General features: G+C 34.3%; 1 protein-coding gene across 6 annotated transcripts; it reads left to right on the forward strand.

Moving 5' to 3' along the window:
• On the forward strand, positions 16,319-19,897 carry LOC109837375 (serine/threonine-protein phosphatase 6 regulatory subunit 2-like). Of its 6 annotated transcripts, none has more exons than XR_002246257.1 (7): positions 16,319-16,571; positions 18,009-18,095; positions 18,199-18,274; positions 18,388-18,462; positions 18,545-18,714; positions 18,798-18,860; positions 19,310-19,897. XR_002246257.1 is itself a non-coding variant. In XM_020405598.1 (6 exons), the coding sequence occupies exons 1-6, from the start codon at positions 16,495-16,497 to the stop codon at positions 18,790-18,792; spliced, it is 408 nt and encodes a 135-aa protein (XP_020261187.1). In that variant the 5' UTR covers positions 16,319-16,494; the 3' UTR covers positions 18,793-19,897. The 6 variants fall into 6 exon arrangements, 3 of the variants coding, with proteins under 3 accessions (XP_020261187.1, XP_020261188.1, XP_020261190.1); XR_002246255.1 differs by having other exon boundaries at positions 18,545-18,598; positions 18,754-18,860; XR_002246256.1 differs by having other exon boundaries at positions 18,798-19,897.

The following is a 20,197-nucleotide window of genomic DNA, read 5'->3' on the forward strand; positions in this document are numbered from 1 at the left end:
AATATCCCTACCAATATATCATTTAAGTTTAGGACAAGTGTGTATGATCGGCTGTCCAGAGGAGGCTTCTATCCCATATGTATGTAAACGCTAGCGTGTATATGTATTTACGTGTGTTCAAGTGTACTTTTTATCTTCGTCAAAATTTCGGCAGCACCTAACCCGCTGTACTTAATCGGATACGGCATCCTCTCCTAATCAGAGGCGTTCTAATATCTCCTAATGAGATCTTGCCTTGTGATTTATCAATCAAAGGCCAGGATCTCCTACTGCACTCAAACGTATGCGGGAATAAGCGCCTAGATAGTGCGCCTTTGATTGCATAAATCAAGGTCAAATCTCTTTAGTAGGTATTAGAAGAGCAGTCATTTTAGCGAGAGCGATCCCAATCGCTTCTCCGAGTACACTATGGTACACGGAGAACAACGAATGTAAGCGCCAGTCGGAAACTCTAACGGAAAGAAGGTTTCTGAACCGAAGCGACAACAAATTTACTATATGCCAATAGTATTGACAACTTATAAAGTCACTTCTTGTCAATCGCGGAATATATCAGCTAAGGCACAAGAACTACTATTGACTATATACAAACAATAACAGCATAAATTAAAAGGGGGCACTATTTTCTTCTCATGACAGTTTTTGACTTTATAGGTTTTGACCAGGGGGATTTCTCCGGTCTCACTGAATGAAAATTTATGGCTCTTAGGACTCAAAATCCAAAGAAATCACCCATGGTTTATAGATCGAAAATGCCTAAATAAATGTTAAATGGTCGATTTTTTAAAAATAAAGTTCATAATATGATTTGGTAATGAAAATTTGTCCCTTTCAAATTAGGGCATACTTGAGACTTTTAATAGACCGTGGAAAGTCCGCACAAATCCATACAGAAGCTTTTATATATGTCCGCCACCAGCTTTACATATTTCTTTTCCATACAAAAAGCAAAACCACACAAGGCCATCCTCTACTGTATATCATCAGTTCTTCTCAAAATGGTTACTTTGGTGGAGTTGCTTATATTCTGCCCACCGTCTGCATGCATGCAAAACGGTTGAAACTAAACCAGGACATATACCATTCGCAAAAATCTTATCGAAACACGAGACAATATACTACACTTTGAACAGATAGTTGGGGTTCAAGAAACACCACACATTGAACAGTAAAGCAATGGGTTCAGAAACTCAAAAAAAAGACACAAATTCTTCAAAGAAAATGCACAAGAAGCTACTGTGCAAGATTGGCTTCCATTCTCTTTTTATTTGACGTTTTTTAAGCTGATCAAGTGACGCAAGTTAAAGTAGAAATCATCCATTGCCTATACAAACGAGAGAGAGAGAGAGAGAGGTGAGAGACGAGAGACGAGAGGGAGACGAGGGAGAGAGAGAGAGAGAGATCGCTTTGTAGGCTGCCGCCCGATGTGTGATGAGACGAGACAGATCGAGAGAGAGAGAGATGGAGAAGTCAACCACATCTAGTTTTATATAACAGATTTGAATTATTATGGTCTAGATAATATTCTTATGTAGGAGAGTTTTCAGCGACATAACGCATCATTTTATCACCACTCATAAACTTGATTTCTGACAAAATTCTCTTTGTACATAATACCTCCCTTTTGTTTTAGATGCAGCGTGATTCAAAAAAATAAAAGCATAAATTGCAGATATCTTCATCTATGCTTCAAGTAGTCCTTATTATCCGTCAACTATTTAGTAGTACTCATCATTTTATAAAGCTGTGCAATTGTCACAATAAATCCAAACCATTTGGAGATAGAAACACAAGCCTCAAAAGCCTGAGCTATCAAAACACCGAATGAACACATCAGAACACAGCAGGAGATGATTCAGATTTAGCAAAAGGCTGGAGTAGGAGTACGCAATAGCAAAAAAAAAAAGCCAAAATTTCCCCAAAAATAACGAAAAGTTGCAGAAATTACCTTAAATTTGTCAGTGAGCAGCAGGGAGTAATCAGCGGATCAATTTTCCTGTGAAAGGAGAGGAATTAAGGTTAGAGATTGAAATCAGGGCTTGGGGTTAGGAAGAGCGATGCGAGACTTACATGTCAGCGGCGACACGAACAGGACGACCGGTAACAGGCCGGAGGGGCCGGCGGGTATTCGGCACAGAGCGGGGGGATTCGCAGCCAGGGTATCGGATTTCGACAGCGGGGGGTTGGGTACGGACTTAGGGGGGAAGAGAGAAGTCGGGGGGGCGGCGGGATTCGACCGGGGGGGGGATTCACAGCGGGGGGGGGGGGATCGACTCAGGTGGGTAAGAGGAGAAGGGGGAAGAGGAGAAGGGGGCGGCACGCCGTGGAGGAAGATGACGGCTGCTGGGCGAGCGGCTGCGAAGGCGGCGCCTGCGAGCAGAGTGGTGTGAGGTTTTGGGGGGTCGGGATCTGGGAGAGAGAAGGGGCGGGAAAGAGAGGGGGGGGGGGTCTCGGGTAAAAACGGGCGCGGGGTGCCCAAAATTTTGGGCGCCCGCGCCCGAAATTTTTTTCCCACTGAAAAGTTTTAGCGACGGAAAATCCCGTCGCTAAAAACTATTTTGGCGACGGAAATTACGTCGCTATATTGGATTCACTGACGGAATTTAATATTGTCGCTATTATTATAGCGACGGAAATATTCCGTCGCTAAAATATAATTTTCCGTCGCTATAAATTCATTTTCCTACGGATATATAGCGACGGAATTTCCGTCGCTATAAGTTATGTTATAGCGACGGAAAATTCCGTCGCTAAATATCCGTAGGCAATAACCCATTTTCTAGTAGTGCTAGTACACTTTTATATGATAAAATCATCCACATAACCATATAAAAATACTTAAAAGAGTTGATGAGAATCTCTTCTAAATATTCTTGGTTTTACTCAAAAAAATTAAGTTATTCTATAAAATTTGAAAAACAAATCTTTTATTCTTTTTGTTTTGTTTTTTTATTAAGTTAAGATCAATCCTTCTTTACATTTATCTTCTTTCTAAGCAATTCTAGAGTTGTGTCTTTATTGTCTACATTGATTGTGACATCAGGTTGAAGTTTAATTTCTTGTGATGTTATTTTTCTATGAGCTCGTTCATCTTCTGTCTTCTCGTCTTACTTCACAAATAAGTTAAATGTATTTTTGATATTTAATAAAAACTTTTAAAAATACAGACTGTGATTATTTTTGTATTTTAATGAGATTAAATGTTAATTTCATATATATAAAATTTTTATGTTTCTAATTTATTTTTTAAATAAGGTTAGGAGTTACCTATTTTTTCTTTGCAATGAATTTTTTCTAGTGTACATCCAATAAGAGTTTCTGTTGCGTTAAATAATACTATTTTTTTGCTCTGTCTGTGTCATTTTCCACAAGAATTTGAACTAAATAATTGTATTTTCCATTATCAAATTATCTTAGATTATAATGTTAATATTTAATTTTGATATGTTTATTTCATGAAGAAGGGATATTACTCAACGTTGGTATTACATCATTAGTGATTCTATGATATTTATCATTTGGACATTCTTAGCAACATCAGTATCCACCTTCTTGTTGTAGCTTGCAAGCTAGAACCACGACACAACTATATTGTAAATGATAGTTATATTTACATTATAGGTCCAATAGCGTGTCTGTATATTAGTATAGTATTTTTAAGTTTAATGGTGTATATTTTAGAGTAGGTCTTGTAAGAACATACCACTTTGAATGTTGTGATGATTACATATATAAATAGTTTAAATTTGTATGGTATTTGTAAAGAGCCTTGATGAATATGCTTTTATTTTGGCAGCTTATTCTGAAAGAGTCATGCGTATTAGCTTTAAAGTGTAATATTTTTTCTTTATTGTGTTATATAAATGTTTAGTTGGTTTACTTACCATTCTCTTATTTCTTCAATAAGTTGTATCTTTGGGTTGATATGTATTATTAACATAATTTACGATGACATGCATATTTCCCACACAAATTTGAGACAGATATAATGTGAAATTTAATAAAAATTTTAGAAGTAAAATATGTTACCTTCATATTTAAAGATTTTGAAACCTGACAGTGTTATTACATGTTTATCTTTGATCGTGCCTTTAAAAATTGATCATTCATTGGTAATCATATCCCCAAATAAAGTTACTTGCAGAGTCATGTCACCATATAGGAAAAAGTATGACAATTTATAAACGCTTACTAATTTTTTTTGTATCTTTTATGGAGAATGTTTTTTTGATTAGGACAAAGTTGTTCAATATGTTCTTCAAGAGGAACTCAGTTCGGTGCTTCTTTGCTAGATATAACTTTTGTAAATGTCAGTTCAAGTGATTCATGAATGTTTTTGAATTTTAGGTTTATTTCCTTCACTTATCCATTTGAAATGAAAATAGCTTGATTTTTTTAAAGGATATCTATGAACTTTCTGATAATTTCTCTATTCATAAACTTATTACTCCATGTCATCTCCAAATGATCTATGATCACATATCATACTCTTGAGCTATTTGCAAAAAATGCTTCCAGTTTTGACGCATCAAATTCTATGGTGAATTAAACAGATAATTATATAATGAGAAGGTGATTGACAAGCTATTAAAGCCGAGGTAGGCATGTAGTTTGAGGGAGGTATAACGGAGCTTCGAGAGGCTGTCCCTTTGGATTCGTTAACTCATTGTATTTTTTGATACCCTATAAATATTATTAACATCAGAGATGAATGTTTATACATTATAATCAATTAATGTTAACTTATTATATTATAGTCTTTTGTCGGTTTTATATAATTTAGTCTTCAATCAATTATGTTATTAGTAAAATTATATGCAGTTCATTAAATTTATATAGCAACATTAATTTTTAATCTATCATATATTTTTTAAATTTTTACTCCTTAACTGAATAGTTTTAATTTATTATAATTGCTATTTTTTACTAGTATTAACTTAGACTACTTTTAGATACTGAAAAGGGATGATAAACTTTAAATTGATAGTTAAATTTATATATCTTAGTAAAAGAATATCAAACATTTACTCTTTTCTTTTTCAAATTTTAGCCTTTTTGTGATTTTGAACTTTTGATGGTGTGTTTTGTAATTTTTAAACTTTGATAGCATTTTTTAAAAATTTTAAATTTTACGTTGGGTGCTTGTAATTTTTATATTTTGTGAGTTCAAATGTTAAGATGGTTTTTGCAACTCTGAAATTTAAGATTTTTTTTGCAATTACTAAAACATTGTGTTGTTTTTTGAAAAAATTAATTTTCAGCAATTTGCTGATAACTTCTAGATTTGATATCTACCAGTTATAAGTTTTGAAATTTCAGGATATTTTGAGATTTTTAACTTTTGATGGAGTTTTTGTATTTTTTGTAACTTTGAGATTTTTTTTACAAAATTTAAATTTTTAAGTGGTCTATGTTGTTTGCAAGTTTTAAAATCTCTAAATTTTAGGGTGCGTTTTTATAATTTGTTAATTTTTAGATTTTATGTTTGTTGTTTTAAGTTTTGAAAAGTCAACATATTTTGGGTAATTCTAGACTTTTGAAGATATTTTGTGTAATTTTTTTAAAAAAAGTTGGTTTTTTTTATAATACTTCATGTATTATAATATGTTATCTATGTAGAATTTCTTAATCTTATTTGTTTATATTGTTGAGCTATGGGTGGTTCATGTGGAGTTAATATAGGATATAATTAGTATTTGGATAGATTAACATTTAAATAAAATATTCAAAATAATATTTCATGTAGTTTGTTAATCTTTTTTTTTTAATTGTTGAGCTATTAGGTAGTTCACGTGGGATTAGATAAGATACAATTAGAATTAGAATAGATTAAGATTTAAATAAAATATTTAAAATAGTGAATGATAATATTGACTATGGAAACATTTTTTCGAAATCGTGCTTTTAAAGGAAATATGATTATGTATTTTTTAAATTTACTTGTTGTTCGCGACATGCAGATTTTCGGTTGGTGCTAATATCTACGATACAAGGATTTTAGTGAAACTTATCAAGATGTGTTTAAGTTTGCGAACATCCATGACAGACATGGACTAGATTAGTCTTATTTGAAATTAGATCGATTGTATTTATATATTGGATACTATCAATAGTAAATTCAACTCAAATAAATAAAATTAATAATATGTATAAGACCATGCAATACAACATCTATACTAATCTATACTAATATATCATAAACTGAGTGAGGGTAAAGAAACGTTGGATGATTGGCGGACACATATATACTTCTTATTGTTGTAATTGTAAGGGTAAAATTATAATTTTACAAAAGAGATCCCCCCTTCCTTTCAACTTCTTATTTCTAGAACATTCTAAAACAATAACATGAGAGTACAATTTGAACTCACATGATTAAAATTATTTTTCAAGAGAGGTTTTCCTTCATTATTTTTTCCTTTTTTCCTTTCATATTTCTAGAACATTTTAAAGCATAACATGAGAATAGGATATAAGTTCACATAATTCAATTACAATCTTTTCTATTTTTTAATATTAACTACATGCTCTAATTATATCCACCTTTGTATAATAAAGAGAAATTGGTGAACTATCCTAAAAAAATCATAAAACGTCACACATGTCAAACACCCAATAAGATATATCATGTGTCCCTCTATGTTATTAGAAAATGATATGTATAAAACTAATTTTACCTTCCTAGCTAAGAATTCTCATCAAATTAAAAACTATTTATGTCCATAATTAGAAAATTCTATCTATAAAAAATAGAGAAATCTGACAATTAAATATTTATTAATCCTGATCAAATGATAACAAGCCATAATAAAAAATTCAAAAAAATTTATCTTGAGACCCTTCTTAATTTTTAAATAGTGTATTTCAATAACCCTCCGATATCTTTGCACATTTAGCACTAAACCCCAAAAATATTTGCAACTCTCAGAAAAGCCAAAAATATTTATTTTTTAACCTAACCTCTCTATTACTGGGGTTATCCCATGATTTTACATTGAAAAAATTAACCCTCATGGCCATTATATACCTCATATCATTCGTATTTACATGTTAACTCATAGAATTATGAATAGTTCTAAAGAATATGAAAATTATAAATAGATTCTAAAAAAATCTAAAATCATAACATCATGCAGAATAATTTGATAGATACAAACAATTCATTTTAAATTACTAATATTATTAAAAAAAACTCCCTAACAAACCAGGATATCAAAAACAAACCCTTGAAAATTTGAAAATTTGGTACAGCCTCCCAAATTTTTTTGAAATTACAAACAAAATCCCTGTAGTCTAAATATTGCAAAAACACCCAACAATTTCTAAACTTGTGAATGATCCCCAAAATATTTATAAATTACAAACAACTCCTTGAAAAATAAAAAAAATACAACCTCTAATCCCTCCACACCCCCCCTCCCGGGAAATCCAAAATATCAAACAGACATCTAAAAATGAGAATTACAAAACAACACCATAAAAACTACAAATGACAAGTAGCATGCTCGCAAATCTAAAATTGCAAATAGCCACTTAAAAAATCTGAAAATTATAAATATACCCTTTAAATTGAAAAACTAAAAAAAATTTTGAACCAATAAAACCCCTACAAATTTAAAAATTATACAAAACATCTAAGAAATCTAAAATTACAAACAAACCCCATTTAAATCAAAAATTACAAATGACCTCTTAAAAATTCCTAATATTACAAACAAACCTTTGAAAAATTACACACATTCTTTATTAGTGGTTTTTTCCAAAACTTATTACGGATTAAGTGAGAAAACATAAAACTTATTGGGATTTCTGTCAAAATTTATTGGGGGATGTTTCGGTCATTTGACTACATACGAACTAATGATGTGACTTTTTTCTAAAATTTATCGGGGTTTATTTAGAGTTTCAAAGATATTGAGGATTTATTTCCAAACACCAATACTGATTTGGGATTTAGTGAAATTTACCTGTATTTTAGTTTTTAATTTTTTATATATACCCCCAAATTAAATATATTTTTAAATTTGCCTTCAAATCATGTAAATTATAAATTTTTCCCAAATTATTTTATTCCCCGGACTTTACCCCTTGACTTAACTTTAGTCAGAAAAAAAGACCCACCCATACGACCATGGACCTAGCACTTGTTATCCTCAAAGGAAAACTCTTCAATAAAATAGTATTAAGAATATTTGTTAATTTAATTACTAAAGTATAGTTTGAAATACAATTTTTACATAGAGGTTTATAATAACGGCTATAGGCTAAATACCCATATTGATATTTTAATTCCACCCCATTTACCAAGAAGGTATTTTAATTAGGCAAACCTACTTTAAGGCATTTTAATTGATTCAACTTACCAACAAGGCCATTTTTCTCGTCGGTGACCAGTTTTTTGGCAAAAGCTCGTCACGTGTGTGGCACGTGATGACTTAAACTGTTTTTTAGCTGCTGATGTGGCACAAATTTTCTAACGTGGATAAAACAGTTGGGAGAATAAAAGAGGGGATTCAAGCTGAGATTGGGTGAGATTGGAAACTAGGGTTTATCAAATTGGGGCATTCAAGCTGAGATTGAGCGTGGAAGAGAAGGTATTATGTCGTCGTCATCAAGTTCAAGCTCTCGTTCTAAAGCAAGCAGGGTCAGTGGAAAATTAGGATCGCATGTAAGTTCAAGGTCTCGTCCTCCGAAAATCACCTTCTACATCAACTGAGGAACACCATCACATGGAATCCCGGCAATCTATCTCCTTCAACTGCCTCCTCCAAGATTTCCCACTCTCTATTTCTCCCTCTCTTTCGTGTTCAAATTCTAAACATAAAAAGGGCGAATCTGTCCTATTTTGGGTGAATTGGGATTTTTAGAGGGTTAATTCCCGTCTTTAAACACTACAACGTCAGAAAATCCGTACCACATCAGCAGCTAAAAAACAGTTTAAGTCATCACGTGCCACGCATGTGACACGTGACGAGCTCTCGCCGAAAAACTGGTCGCCGACGAGAAAAATGGCCTTGTTGGTAAGTTGAATCAATTAAAATGCCTTAAAGCAGAGTTGCCTAATTAAAATACCTTTTTGGTAAATGGGGTGGAATTAAAATACCAATATGGGTATTTAAACCTATATAATACAAATTGAGTCATTATTGGATTATTACTATGTATAATAGAAAATTAATTGGATAACAAATTTAACGTTTTCGCACTTGCAAATGTTTGGATTATTACTATGTATAATAGAAAATTAATTGGATAACAAATTTAACGTTTTCGCACTTGCAAATGTGCTAGTTTCTTTAAATAAAAAAAATTTATTAATTGGATAACAAATTTAACGTTTTCGCACTTGCAAATGTGCTAGTTTCTTTAAATAAAAAAAATTCCCAAATTAGATTCCATTAATGTGTCTAACATATCTAAAGCTCTACGATGGTAAGATTATATCTCTAGATCACCCGAGTTTGTCTAAGATCTAGTAAATCTAATAATGTTTGTTATAACCCCTAAATTACTAAATATTAATCTCCATAGAGACGCCAACACATGTCTTACACCATACCTAACCAGACTAATTCAAAACCAAGATAAACTCCGCATCAGCACTGCCGACTTGATTGGCCAACAACTTGCGTAGCCGAGTCAAAATGCGGTACTACTCGGCCAACCCCTCAATTGATTCCACAAGCGATCCGACTTGGCCCACTGTTCAGCTGACATCTCACGTAACCGAGTCAAAAGACGGTACTTCTCGGCCCTAGACCTAACGAGTCATAGAATAGCAATTACCTTGAACCCCTCGCTAGCCGATTACTCTCGCATTAACCGCCTTGACAACATCATCATTATCTAGCCTCAATATTCTTTATGACTCATTGGACCCAGTCAGCACCAAGCACCTGCTGTCATTCCCATAATAAATGACAAAGTGACTCACCTCCTTCACCAACCAACACATAACACATGTCTGCCAACTCAGCTGCCTATCTGGACTTAGACCAAGTTACCTTCTTGCCCCTCAAACCCACTATAAAAGAAACGACACTACATGAGGTAGCACCCTCTGGCCTTTTTTACGTAACTAAGAACTAACTCTTTACTTTTCCACTCAAGATTACCTACTGACTTGATCATCAGAGGAACAATCAGAGACTCCAACTCCGCCCTCTTACAAGTTCCTTCATGTGCAAGGAAGGATAACGAGCCCCAGAATCACTCATCAGAAGGAGTTAGAAGACCCTAATCACTCCACAAACTATCAAACAACCCCTTGTTTGATAATTGACATCAACAATATTAAAACTATTCAAACATTCAATCAATACTGGCATTGAATAGCAAATATAAAACAAATTCATCCTGAACTTAAGTAGATCACTTTATCTAACCTCAAACTTGTCCGAATATTGAGAGAGAGAGAGAGAGAGAGTGTATATATATATATATATATATATATATATATATATATATATATATATATATANTAAAAGCAGAAAGGAACAAATCTGAAATTTATAATCATCTTGTGTTTAGCAATTGTGAAGTAAATGAAAAGTGCAACAAAAATCGAAAAGTGGCTTATCATATTTGGCATTTAGTAAGTGAATAGAAAGTGATTGGAAAGTGAAGAGTGTCACGTCAGCATGTTAGCCAATTTCACTTTTCCTAAAAATTAGAGAAAGTGGATTAAAAGTGAAGAAAGAAAATATATTTGTAGATTTTTACTTATCATTTTAGTTTTAGCATGAAAATAATAATAAAATAGCTTCATGAGAAATTATTTTCTCTTTCTTCTTATTTACTTTCTCCTTGCCAAAGATGCCCTAAAAAATAAAGGCTAAAGGGCCAATTTGGTACTTGTACTTGGGCCTCATAATTAAGTTGGTCCCTGTACTTAGGGGTGAGCACGATTCGGTTCGGGTCGGTTTTTACCAAAATTTGAACAACCGAACCGAACCACCTACAATTCAAAACCGAACCGAACCATTGCAAATCGGTTCGGTGCGGTTCGGTTCGGTTTGTTCGGTTCTAACTTCATCAAGTATAACTTCACTTCAATTTATCTTTTATATATTCTTATTACCCTATACCAGCATGTATTTATTTTTTAACTCCACTTCAATTTATTATTCTTGCTCATGTATGTATACTGTTTTTAAGTGAAGTAACTTGTCCTTTTGGATTAAATACTAGACTCTGACGTTGTAATTTTTTAGTAACGGACTTGCTTTGTCTTTGGGTAAATGGGTAAACGGATAGGGTTTGAGGCAAGAGAATATATTCGGTTGGTTCGGGTCGGGTCGGTTTGAAAAATTGGCAACCCGACCCGAACCGCCTTACTCATAAAACCGCTTTTTTGGGTCGGTTCGGGTCGGTTCGGTCGGTTTTTTCGGTTTGAACCGAACCGTGCTCACCCCTACCTGTACTCTATTCCTTCTCAGTTTGGACCCTGTACCCCTCGTTTGATGTAAGGTCTTTTTTTAACTTTCCATTAAAATTTCTATTAAATAATACTTGAAATGACGATATTACCCTCAATGTACCCATTAATTTCCCAATCTCCCACCAACCACCTTCGCACTCGCACTCAGCACTCACACTCACACATATCCTCTGCACCCAAACTCCTCAATCCCCTCTCCCCGCATCAATGAGAAGGGAAAATCTTCTTTTAACCCAAAGTTTTACTCCAACTTATTTTTAAACCCACCTTCTTTCATTATGATCCATACACCCAAAATACAACACCCACTTATTTATAAACCCAAAGTATCACTTATTTATAAACCCAAAGTATCAAATACACCATATTTCTGGTGCTCCTCCCACTCAAAAAAACCCTAAAACACTCAAAAACACTCGACTACTGACGCATCGTGTTTATTGGCCGATTATCCACCGCGTCGGGCCGTCCTCGTTGAATTTCGACTCGACTACTGACGCATCGTGTTTATTGGCCGATTATCCACCGCGTCGGGCCGTCCTCGTTGAATTTCAAAGCTTCAGGCAAAGTATAGCACTTTACGTGAAAGTATAGCACCTTATGGCCAAAGTATAGCACCTTATGATAAAGTATAGCACCTTATGGGCAAAGTATAGCACCTTAAGGTCAAAGTATAGCACCTTATGCTCTCTAAAAATTCTGCACATCAAGCTGTCGAGAACCATTTTAGTTTTTTTCCCCGCAACGAAAACATTCGACGATCGACGCATCGTATTTATTGGCCAATCATCTACCGCGTCGGGCGGTCCTCGCTGAATTTCGAAGCTCCAGGCAAAGTATAGCACTTTACGGGAAAGTATAGCACTTTATGGCCAAAGTATAGCACATTATGACAAAGTATAGCACCTTATGGGAAAAGTATAGCACCTTATGCCCAAAGTATAGCACCTTATGCTCTCTGGAAATTCTGCAGCTTTGAAATTTAGCGAGGACCGCCTGAGAGATAAGGTGCTATACTTTGGGTATAAGGTGCTATACTTTGCCTATAAGGTGCTATATTTTGCCATAAGGTGCTATATTTTGCCATAATGTGCTATACTTTGGTCATAAGGTGCTATATTTCCCCATAAAGTGCTATACTTTGCCTGAAGTTTCGAAATTCAGCGAGGACCGCCCGACGCGGTAGATGATTGGCCAATAAATACGATGCGTCGATCGTCGAATGTTTTCGTTGCGGGGAAAAAAACTAAAATGGTTCTCGACAACTTGATGTGCAGAATTTTTAGAGAGCATAAGGTGCTATACTTTGACCTTAAGGTGCTATACTTTGCCCATAAGGTGCTATACTTTGCCATAAGGTGCTATACTTTGGCCATAAGGTGTTATACTTTCCCGTAAAGTGCTATACTTTGCCTGAAGCTTCGAAATTCAACGAGGACAGCCCAACGCGGTGGATAATCGGCCAATAAACACGATGCGTCAGTAGTCGAGTGTTTTTGAGTGTTTTAGGGTTTTTTTGAGTGGGAGGAGCACCAGAAATATGGTGTATTTGATACTTTGGGTTTATAAATAAGTGATACTTTGGGTTTATAAATAAGTGGGTGTTGTATTTTGGGTGTATGGATCATAATGAAAGAAGATGGGTTTAAAAATAAGTTGAAGTAAAACTTTGGGTTAAAAAAAGATTTTCCCTAAAGAGAAATTGGTGAACTATCCTAAAAAAATCATAAAACGTGGCACATGTCAAACACCCAATAAGATATATCATGTGTCCCTCTATGCTATTAGAAAATGATATGTATAAAACTAATTTTATCTTCCTAGCTAAGAATTCTCATCAAATTAAAAACTATTCATGTCCATAATTAGAAAATTCTATCTATAAAAAATAGAAAAAATCTGATAATTAAATATTTATTAATCTTGATCAAATGATAACAAGCCATAATAGAAAATTCAATTTTTTTTTTTATCTTGAGACCCTTCTTAATTTTTAAAGAGTGTATTTCAATAACCCTCTAATATCTTTGCACATTTAGCATTAAACTTCAAAAATATTTGCAACTCTCAGAAAACCCAAAAATATTTATTTTTTAACTTAACCTCTCTATTACTGGGGTTATCCCATGATTTTACATTGAAAAAATTAACCCTCATGGCCATTATGTACCTCATATCATTCGTATTTACATGTTAACTCATAGAATTATGAATAATTCTAAAGAATATGAAAATTATACATAGATTCTAAAAAAATCTAAAATCATAACATCATGCAGAATAATTTGATAGATACAAACAATTCATTTTAAATTACTAATATTATTAAAAACAACTCCCTAACAAACCAGGATATCAAAAACAAACCCTTGAAAATTTGAAAACTTGGTACAGCCTCCCAAATTTTTTTGAAATTAAAAACAAAACCCCTGTAGTCTAAATATTACAAAAACACCCAACAATTTCTAAACTTGTGAATGATCCCCAAAATATTTATAAATTACAAACAACTCCTTGAAAAATAAAAAAAATACAACCTCTAATCCCTCCACACCCCCCCTCCCGGGAAATCCAAAATATCAAACAGACATCTAAAAATGAGAATTACAAAACAACACCATAAAAACTACAAATGACAAGTAGCATGCTCACAAATCTAAAATTGCAAATAGCCGATTAAAAAAATCTGAAAATTATAAATATACCCTTTAAATTGAAAAACAAAAAAAATTTGAACCAATAAAACCTCTAAAATTTTAAAAATTATACAAAACATCTAAGAAATCTAAAATTACAAACAAACCCCATTTAAATCAAAAATTACAAATGACCTCTTAAAAATTCCTAATATTACAAACAAACCTTTGAAAAATTACACACATTCTTTATTAGTGTTTTTTGCCAAAACTTATTATGGATTAAGTGAGAAAACATAAAACTTATTGGGGTTTCTGTCAAATTTATTGTGGGATGTTTTGGTCATTTGACTACATACGAACTAATGATGTGACTTTTTTCTAAAATTTATTGGGGTTTATTTAGAGTTTCAAAGATATTGAGGATTTATTTCCAAACACCAATACTGATTTGGGATTTAGTGAAATTTACCTGTATTTTAGTTTTTAATTTTTTTATATATACCCCCAAATTAAATGTATTTTTAAATTTTCCTTCAAATCATGTAAATTGTAATTTTTTCCCAAATTATTTTATTCCCCGGTCTTTACCCATTGACTTAACTTTAGTCAGAAAAAAAGACCCACCCATACGACCATGGGCCTAGCACTTGTTATCCTCATAGGAAAACTCTTCAATAAAATAGTATTAAGAATATTTGTTAATTTAATTACTAAAGTATAGTTTGAAATACATTTTTTTCATAGAGCTTTATAATAACCTATATAATACAAATTGAGTCATTTTTGGATTATTACTATGTATAATAGAAAATTAATTGGATAACAAATTTAACGTTTTCGCACTTGCAAATGTGCTAGTTTCTTTAAATAAAAAAAATTTCCCAAATTAAATTCCATTAATGTGTCTAACATATCTAAAACTCTACGATGGTAAGATTATATCTCTAGATCACCAGACTTTGTCTGAGATCTAGTAAATCTAATAATGTTTGTTATAACCCCTAAATTACTAAATATTAATCTCCATAGAGACGTCAACACATGTCTTACACCATACCTAACCAGACTAATTCAAGACCAAGATAAACTCCGCCTCAGCACAGCCGACTTGATTGGCCAACAACTTGCGTAGCTGAGTCAAAATGTGGTACTACTCGGCCAACCCCTCAATTGATTCCACAAGCGATCCGACTTGGCCCACTGTTCAGCTGACATCTCACGTAACCGAGTCAAAAGACGGTACTTCTCGGCCCTAGACCTAACGAGTCATAGAATAGAAATTACCTTGAACTCCTCGGTAGCCGATTACTCTCGCATTAACCGCATTAACAACATCATCATTATCTAGCCTCCATAGTCTTTATGACTCATCGGATCTAGTCAGCACCAAGCACCTGCTGTCATTCCCACAATAAATGACCAAATGACTCACCTCCTTCACCAACCAACACATGGCACATGTCTGCCAACTCAGCTACCTATCTGGCCTTGGACCAAGTTACCTTCTTGCCTCTCAAACCCACTATAAAAGGAACGACACTACATGAGGTATCACTCTCTGGTCTTTTTTACGTAACTAAGAACTAACTCTTTACTTTTTCACTCAAGATCACCTACTGACTTGATCATCAGAGGAACAATCAGAGACTCCAACTCCGCCCTCTTACGAGTTCCTTAATGTGCAAGGAAGGATAACAAGCCCCAGAATCACTCATCAGAAGGAGTTAGAAGACTCTAATCACTACACAAACTCTCAAACAACCCCTTGTTTGATAATTGACATCAACAATATTAAAATTATTCAAACATTCAATCAATACTGGCATTGAATAGCAAATATAAAACAAATTCATCCTGAACTTAAGTAGATCACTTTATCTAACCTCAAACTTGTCCGAATAATGAGTGAGAGAGAGAGTGTATATACATACACTAGTACAAAACTGGTCTGTCCAAACGGTTATTAGAACCGTTTGGACAAGTCAAAATAGCCCAAACAGTTTAAACCGTTTGGGTTAATTATCCCAAACGGTTAAAACCGTTTGGGCTATTAAAAATCCCAAACGAATCTCCCAAACGGTTTAAACCGTTTGGGATATATTAGCCCAAACGGTCGAAACCGTTTGGGAGTAATGTTAGGATTTTTAAAAAAAAATTTGCAATCATTTTTTCTGACCCGCGCGATTTCCCCAAAATTTTCACCAAGCGGCATTTTATATTTCATCCCCAAATACCCGATCCGATCCAGTCCCGATCTCGTCACCCTCCCCTACGCCCCTCTCCGATGCAAGCCCCCGTGCTCTGTCGTCCTCAACCCTTACTGCAGCGTCGATTTCAACGCCAAGATCTGGATCTGCCCTCTCTGCTTCTCCCGAAACCAGCTCCTCCATCATTACGCCGGGATCTCGGAGTCCAATGTCCCCGACGAGCTCTACAATCAGTGCTTCAGCCATCAATCTCGTTCTAACTGCCCCCTTGGCCGATTGCCTGTGGTACTTGATGACCAAGGTTTTCTTGTTTGAATAAAGCCTATAAAGGTTGTTGCATTGTTGAGGATCTCTTTTATATTTCACAGGAATATGATAGCTTTAACAAGTCTATTATACATAGAATCATTGATCTTGTATCCCGCATGATTATATTACGTGTTTTACTACTAGATCAGAACCGAACGATGCTCTCGTTTTATGATTCCAGGTTGGTTGGATTTATTGATGTCTGTTGTAGTACATGTTCGTTTTCTAGTTTCGTGCTTGTTACCTAATCTGATATCATGGTAGTGAGCATATTTGACCATATCAAGTTAGTAACCTAGTTCAAACACCTTTCTGGGATTGCTAGTTAACCATCTTGCGCAGAGATAATTAGAAATTACCCAAAGGTAATTTCAACTGTAGTTGGTCAAAATTTGACCTGTATTGAATGAACATTGACATTAGCTATGACTATGTAGCAAGCACGTCATGCTTAAATTGTTATGAACAGCTGTATCTAACGCTTTTGAAAATGCAAACCAAGTTTGAAATCTCACAAGTTGATTTTTGGGTCTTTTTGCAGTAGGAATCCAACACCTGTTTACAGAATAAGTTTTCTTTAAGAGAAATTAGGGTTAAACTGACTAGATATTGACTTTGGGTAGTAGTTATTTAGTCAGTTTTTTATTGGGGCTTCAATAAAATTGCTCGGAGGCCTTGACACTGATGACCATAGATCTGTGTGGACTAAATTTTATATAAATTACTCGATCGGTAAGTTTTTTGGCGAGTCCAATTTTAGTAGTCTGGAAAGAGGACTGAGGAAATGTATTAAATTGATGAGCAGCGAGCTATATAATACGCATAATTAATTTTTATGAACCAAATATAGAGCTATTCACTGAGTATAGCTTTCTGTCAACAAGATAGGTGTATTCATTACCCTAAAGAGGTTTGTAAACACTGAGTCATTAATTTGGCATTACCTTTTATTTTGGGTTAGTTCCCGATGTGGCTTATTTGATGAATCCTTTTCTGAACTTTAGTATTGAAGGAAGACCAATGATTTGTAGCGAGAAATGTTGATTATATGTCACCATCTTCAGCTAAAACTAGATTCGACTGCTAGTAGGCCTTTTTTTGTTTCAGCCATAGTGCATTACATTAGGCTTGTTCTCATATTAGTTTTTCAAGTCTTGGTATTTCATTTTAAGTTGAACTAGACTGGTCTCTTAAACCATCAAAACATGAATATTCTGTTAACAAGTATGTCACTATTTTGGGATCTGACTTTTATCATGTCTTGGTAATTCTTTTTTCTTAAATATATCTTTAATCATCATTCACATATTATGTTATTCATGATGAGCAGCGAGCAAATTTTTATGTAACTTTATTCATAAAAAGTAATATTATATTGAGAAAATGGACTAACTTGATACTTTATGTATCCAGCCATAGAGACAGAGCTCAAGTAGAACAATTGGTGCAATATATTGTGGAAGATGCTCCTGCAGATGCTGAAAGCAAGCGAGCCTTCAAGTATGCTTTATTACTATTTTAAATTGTGGCTGTTGTATTCTTGGATTTCAGTGCAATTTTGTTTCTGTTTTTTCTTTTTCACTAAAGTTATGTTGTGAACCAGGTTCCCTTTCATTGCTTGTGAAATTTTCACTTGTGAGATTGATGTTATTTTGAAGACATTAGTAGAGGACGAAGAGGTAGCTGATTGACAATTGTTCTTGCAAATCCTCTCTGCTAATAATTATTTGATCTGTTCTACAGAATATATCACTTTCTAGCTACCCCACTAACTATTGTTTCACTTTGGCAGCTGATGGATCTGCTATTCTCCTTTCTTGAACCAAACCATACACACAATTCCTTATTGTCTGGATACTTCAGCAAGGTGACATGAAATTTCCATATTTTGTTTAAAAGATTACGTTGTTTAAACTTCTAAATAATAGTCTACAATTTTGTTACTCTAGGTGGTTGTATGCTTAATGTTAAGGAAGACAGCATCACTTATGAAGTATGTTCAGGTAAGTTATTGACCCATGTGAGCTGCTTTTTTGAAAAACTATTTCTTTCACGCGCAGAGAAAGAAAAGAAGTGCTTTAGGGTTATTATAGTTATTCCACTAATACCTGGTTTCCAGGTAATTTTTCTTTTAACGTTGCCTTTTCTTGTTTTACAGAAGTATTTGTTCCCCTACCCTTTACAGAATATCCATTAACTCAGGGTGGCATTGATGATGGTGGCGTTGCAACTGTGAGGGCAATAATGCATTGGCAAATTTGTGAGGTTTGTTTTCGCAAAACATTTTTATGCTCAAATTTGTGAAATAACTTACATGGATCATGGAAATATATTTCAGTGTCTATCATAGATTCATATTACGTTTGAATGACATCTCTATGTTTTCCGACTGAAGATAAAGCACTTCCTAAATCACAACCTGAGGTTATTTAGTTGATAGTTGTGATTATGTGAGGCCAAAGCATAAATTAGCACAAATCATGTGGGGTAGGATTACTGTTAGATTTATAGTGAAGTACAATATCTAAATAAGAATTGACACTTAATTGCCAGAGGAGGATCAGAATCTGTCAGGACATTGACAAACATAGTTTAAGATCCTTCTTCCATAGTCTAAAATTTTGGAGGATTTCTTCTTAGCATGTATATATTCTTTTAGTGCATAAATTCTCCACCCCCCACCCTTCCCCTCTCTTTCCCCCTTCCTCGTGCAGCCAGCAGTCTATGTTGTGGAAAGTGCGATAAGTTCTGGATCAGCAGGCACATCATCATTAGGAGCAGAGAACACTGCAGCCATCGCCGATTCGCCGCTGGTTTAGCTCTAATATCAGTCGCTGTAGCATCGGCAATTCTTCTCCAAGTTGACAAAAAAGCATCTCAAGTTCAGAGTACAGAGTACTCTGGACCTCCACTCAATTACTATATCGGCAAGTTCAAGCCTGCAAGTATTGTAGAGGCTGCACTTATTTCTGAGCCTCAGAATTCTCCAACTGTAGAGGCTTCTGCTCCTTCCGAACCCGAGACTGTGTCGAATGTGCAGGCTGAAGGTGATGCAAGTGCAGCTCCTGAGGTCCAAGTTGAATTGACGGTGGAGGGTGAAAGTTCAAGTGTTGAAAATGTTCCTTGACTGGATGGATCAAGCCACTCCTATATTATATTTTGGATGTATGAGTCATTATGGATATTAGAAACATATATATAATATTGGATGCTTTTCATTGTGTATGTATATATAATATTGGATATTTAGCACTGTTTGAGACATTTTTGTGTATGTATATATTCTTGATTTCAATGTGATATATTGAGAAATTATTGTGTGAGATATGCATATTAAATGTAAGCAGATAGATATTTAAAATAGCTAAAATTAAAAAATGATAAAAATAAACAGTCCAAACGGGTGAAACCGTTTGGACAGAGTTTGGTCCAAACGGTTTCAACCGTTTGGACAAAACTCTGTCCAAACGGTTTCACCCGTTTGGGCATTTTTGACAACCCAAACGGTTGTAACCGTTTGGGCAAAATCCCAAACGGTTACAACCCGTTTGGGCGACCGTTGGGAAAACTCTTCCCCAACGCTTCAGTCCCAAAGCGTGTTT

Source organism: Asparagus officinalis, chromosome 4 (genome assembly GCF_001876935.1).
Source record: "Asparagus officinalis chromosome 4, Aspof.V1, whole genome shotgun sequence".
NCBI classification, from domain to species: Eukaryota; Viridiplantae; Streptophyta; class Magnoliopsida; order Asparagales; family Asparagaceae; genus Asparagus; species Asparagus officinalis.

Excerpts from the sequence above, each read along its gene's own strand:
- LOC109837375 (XM_020405598.1), top strand. The coding sequence starts at position 16,495 with ATGTCCCCGACGAGCTCTACAATCAGTGCTTCAGCCATCAATCTCGTT. Across the intron at positions 16,572-18,008 it reads CCCTTGGCCGATTGCCTGTG|CCATAGAGACAGAGCTCAAG; the intron begins GTACTTGATGAC and ends TTATGTATCCAG. Across the intron at positions 18,275-18,387 it reads CATTAGTAGAGGACGAAGAG|CTGATGGATCTGCTATTCTC; the intron begins GTAGCTGATTGA and ends TCACTTTGGCAG.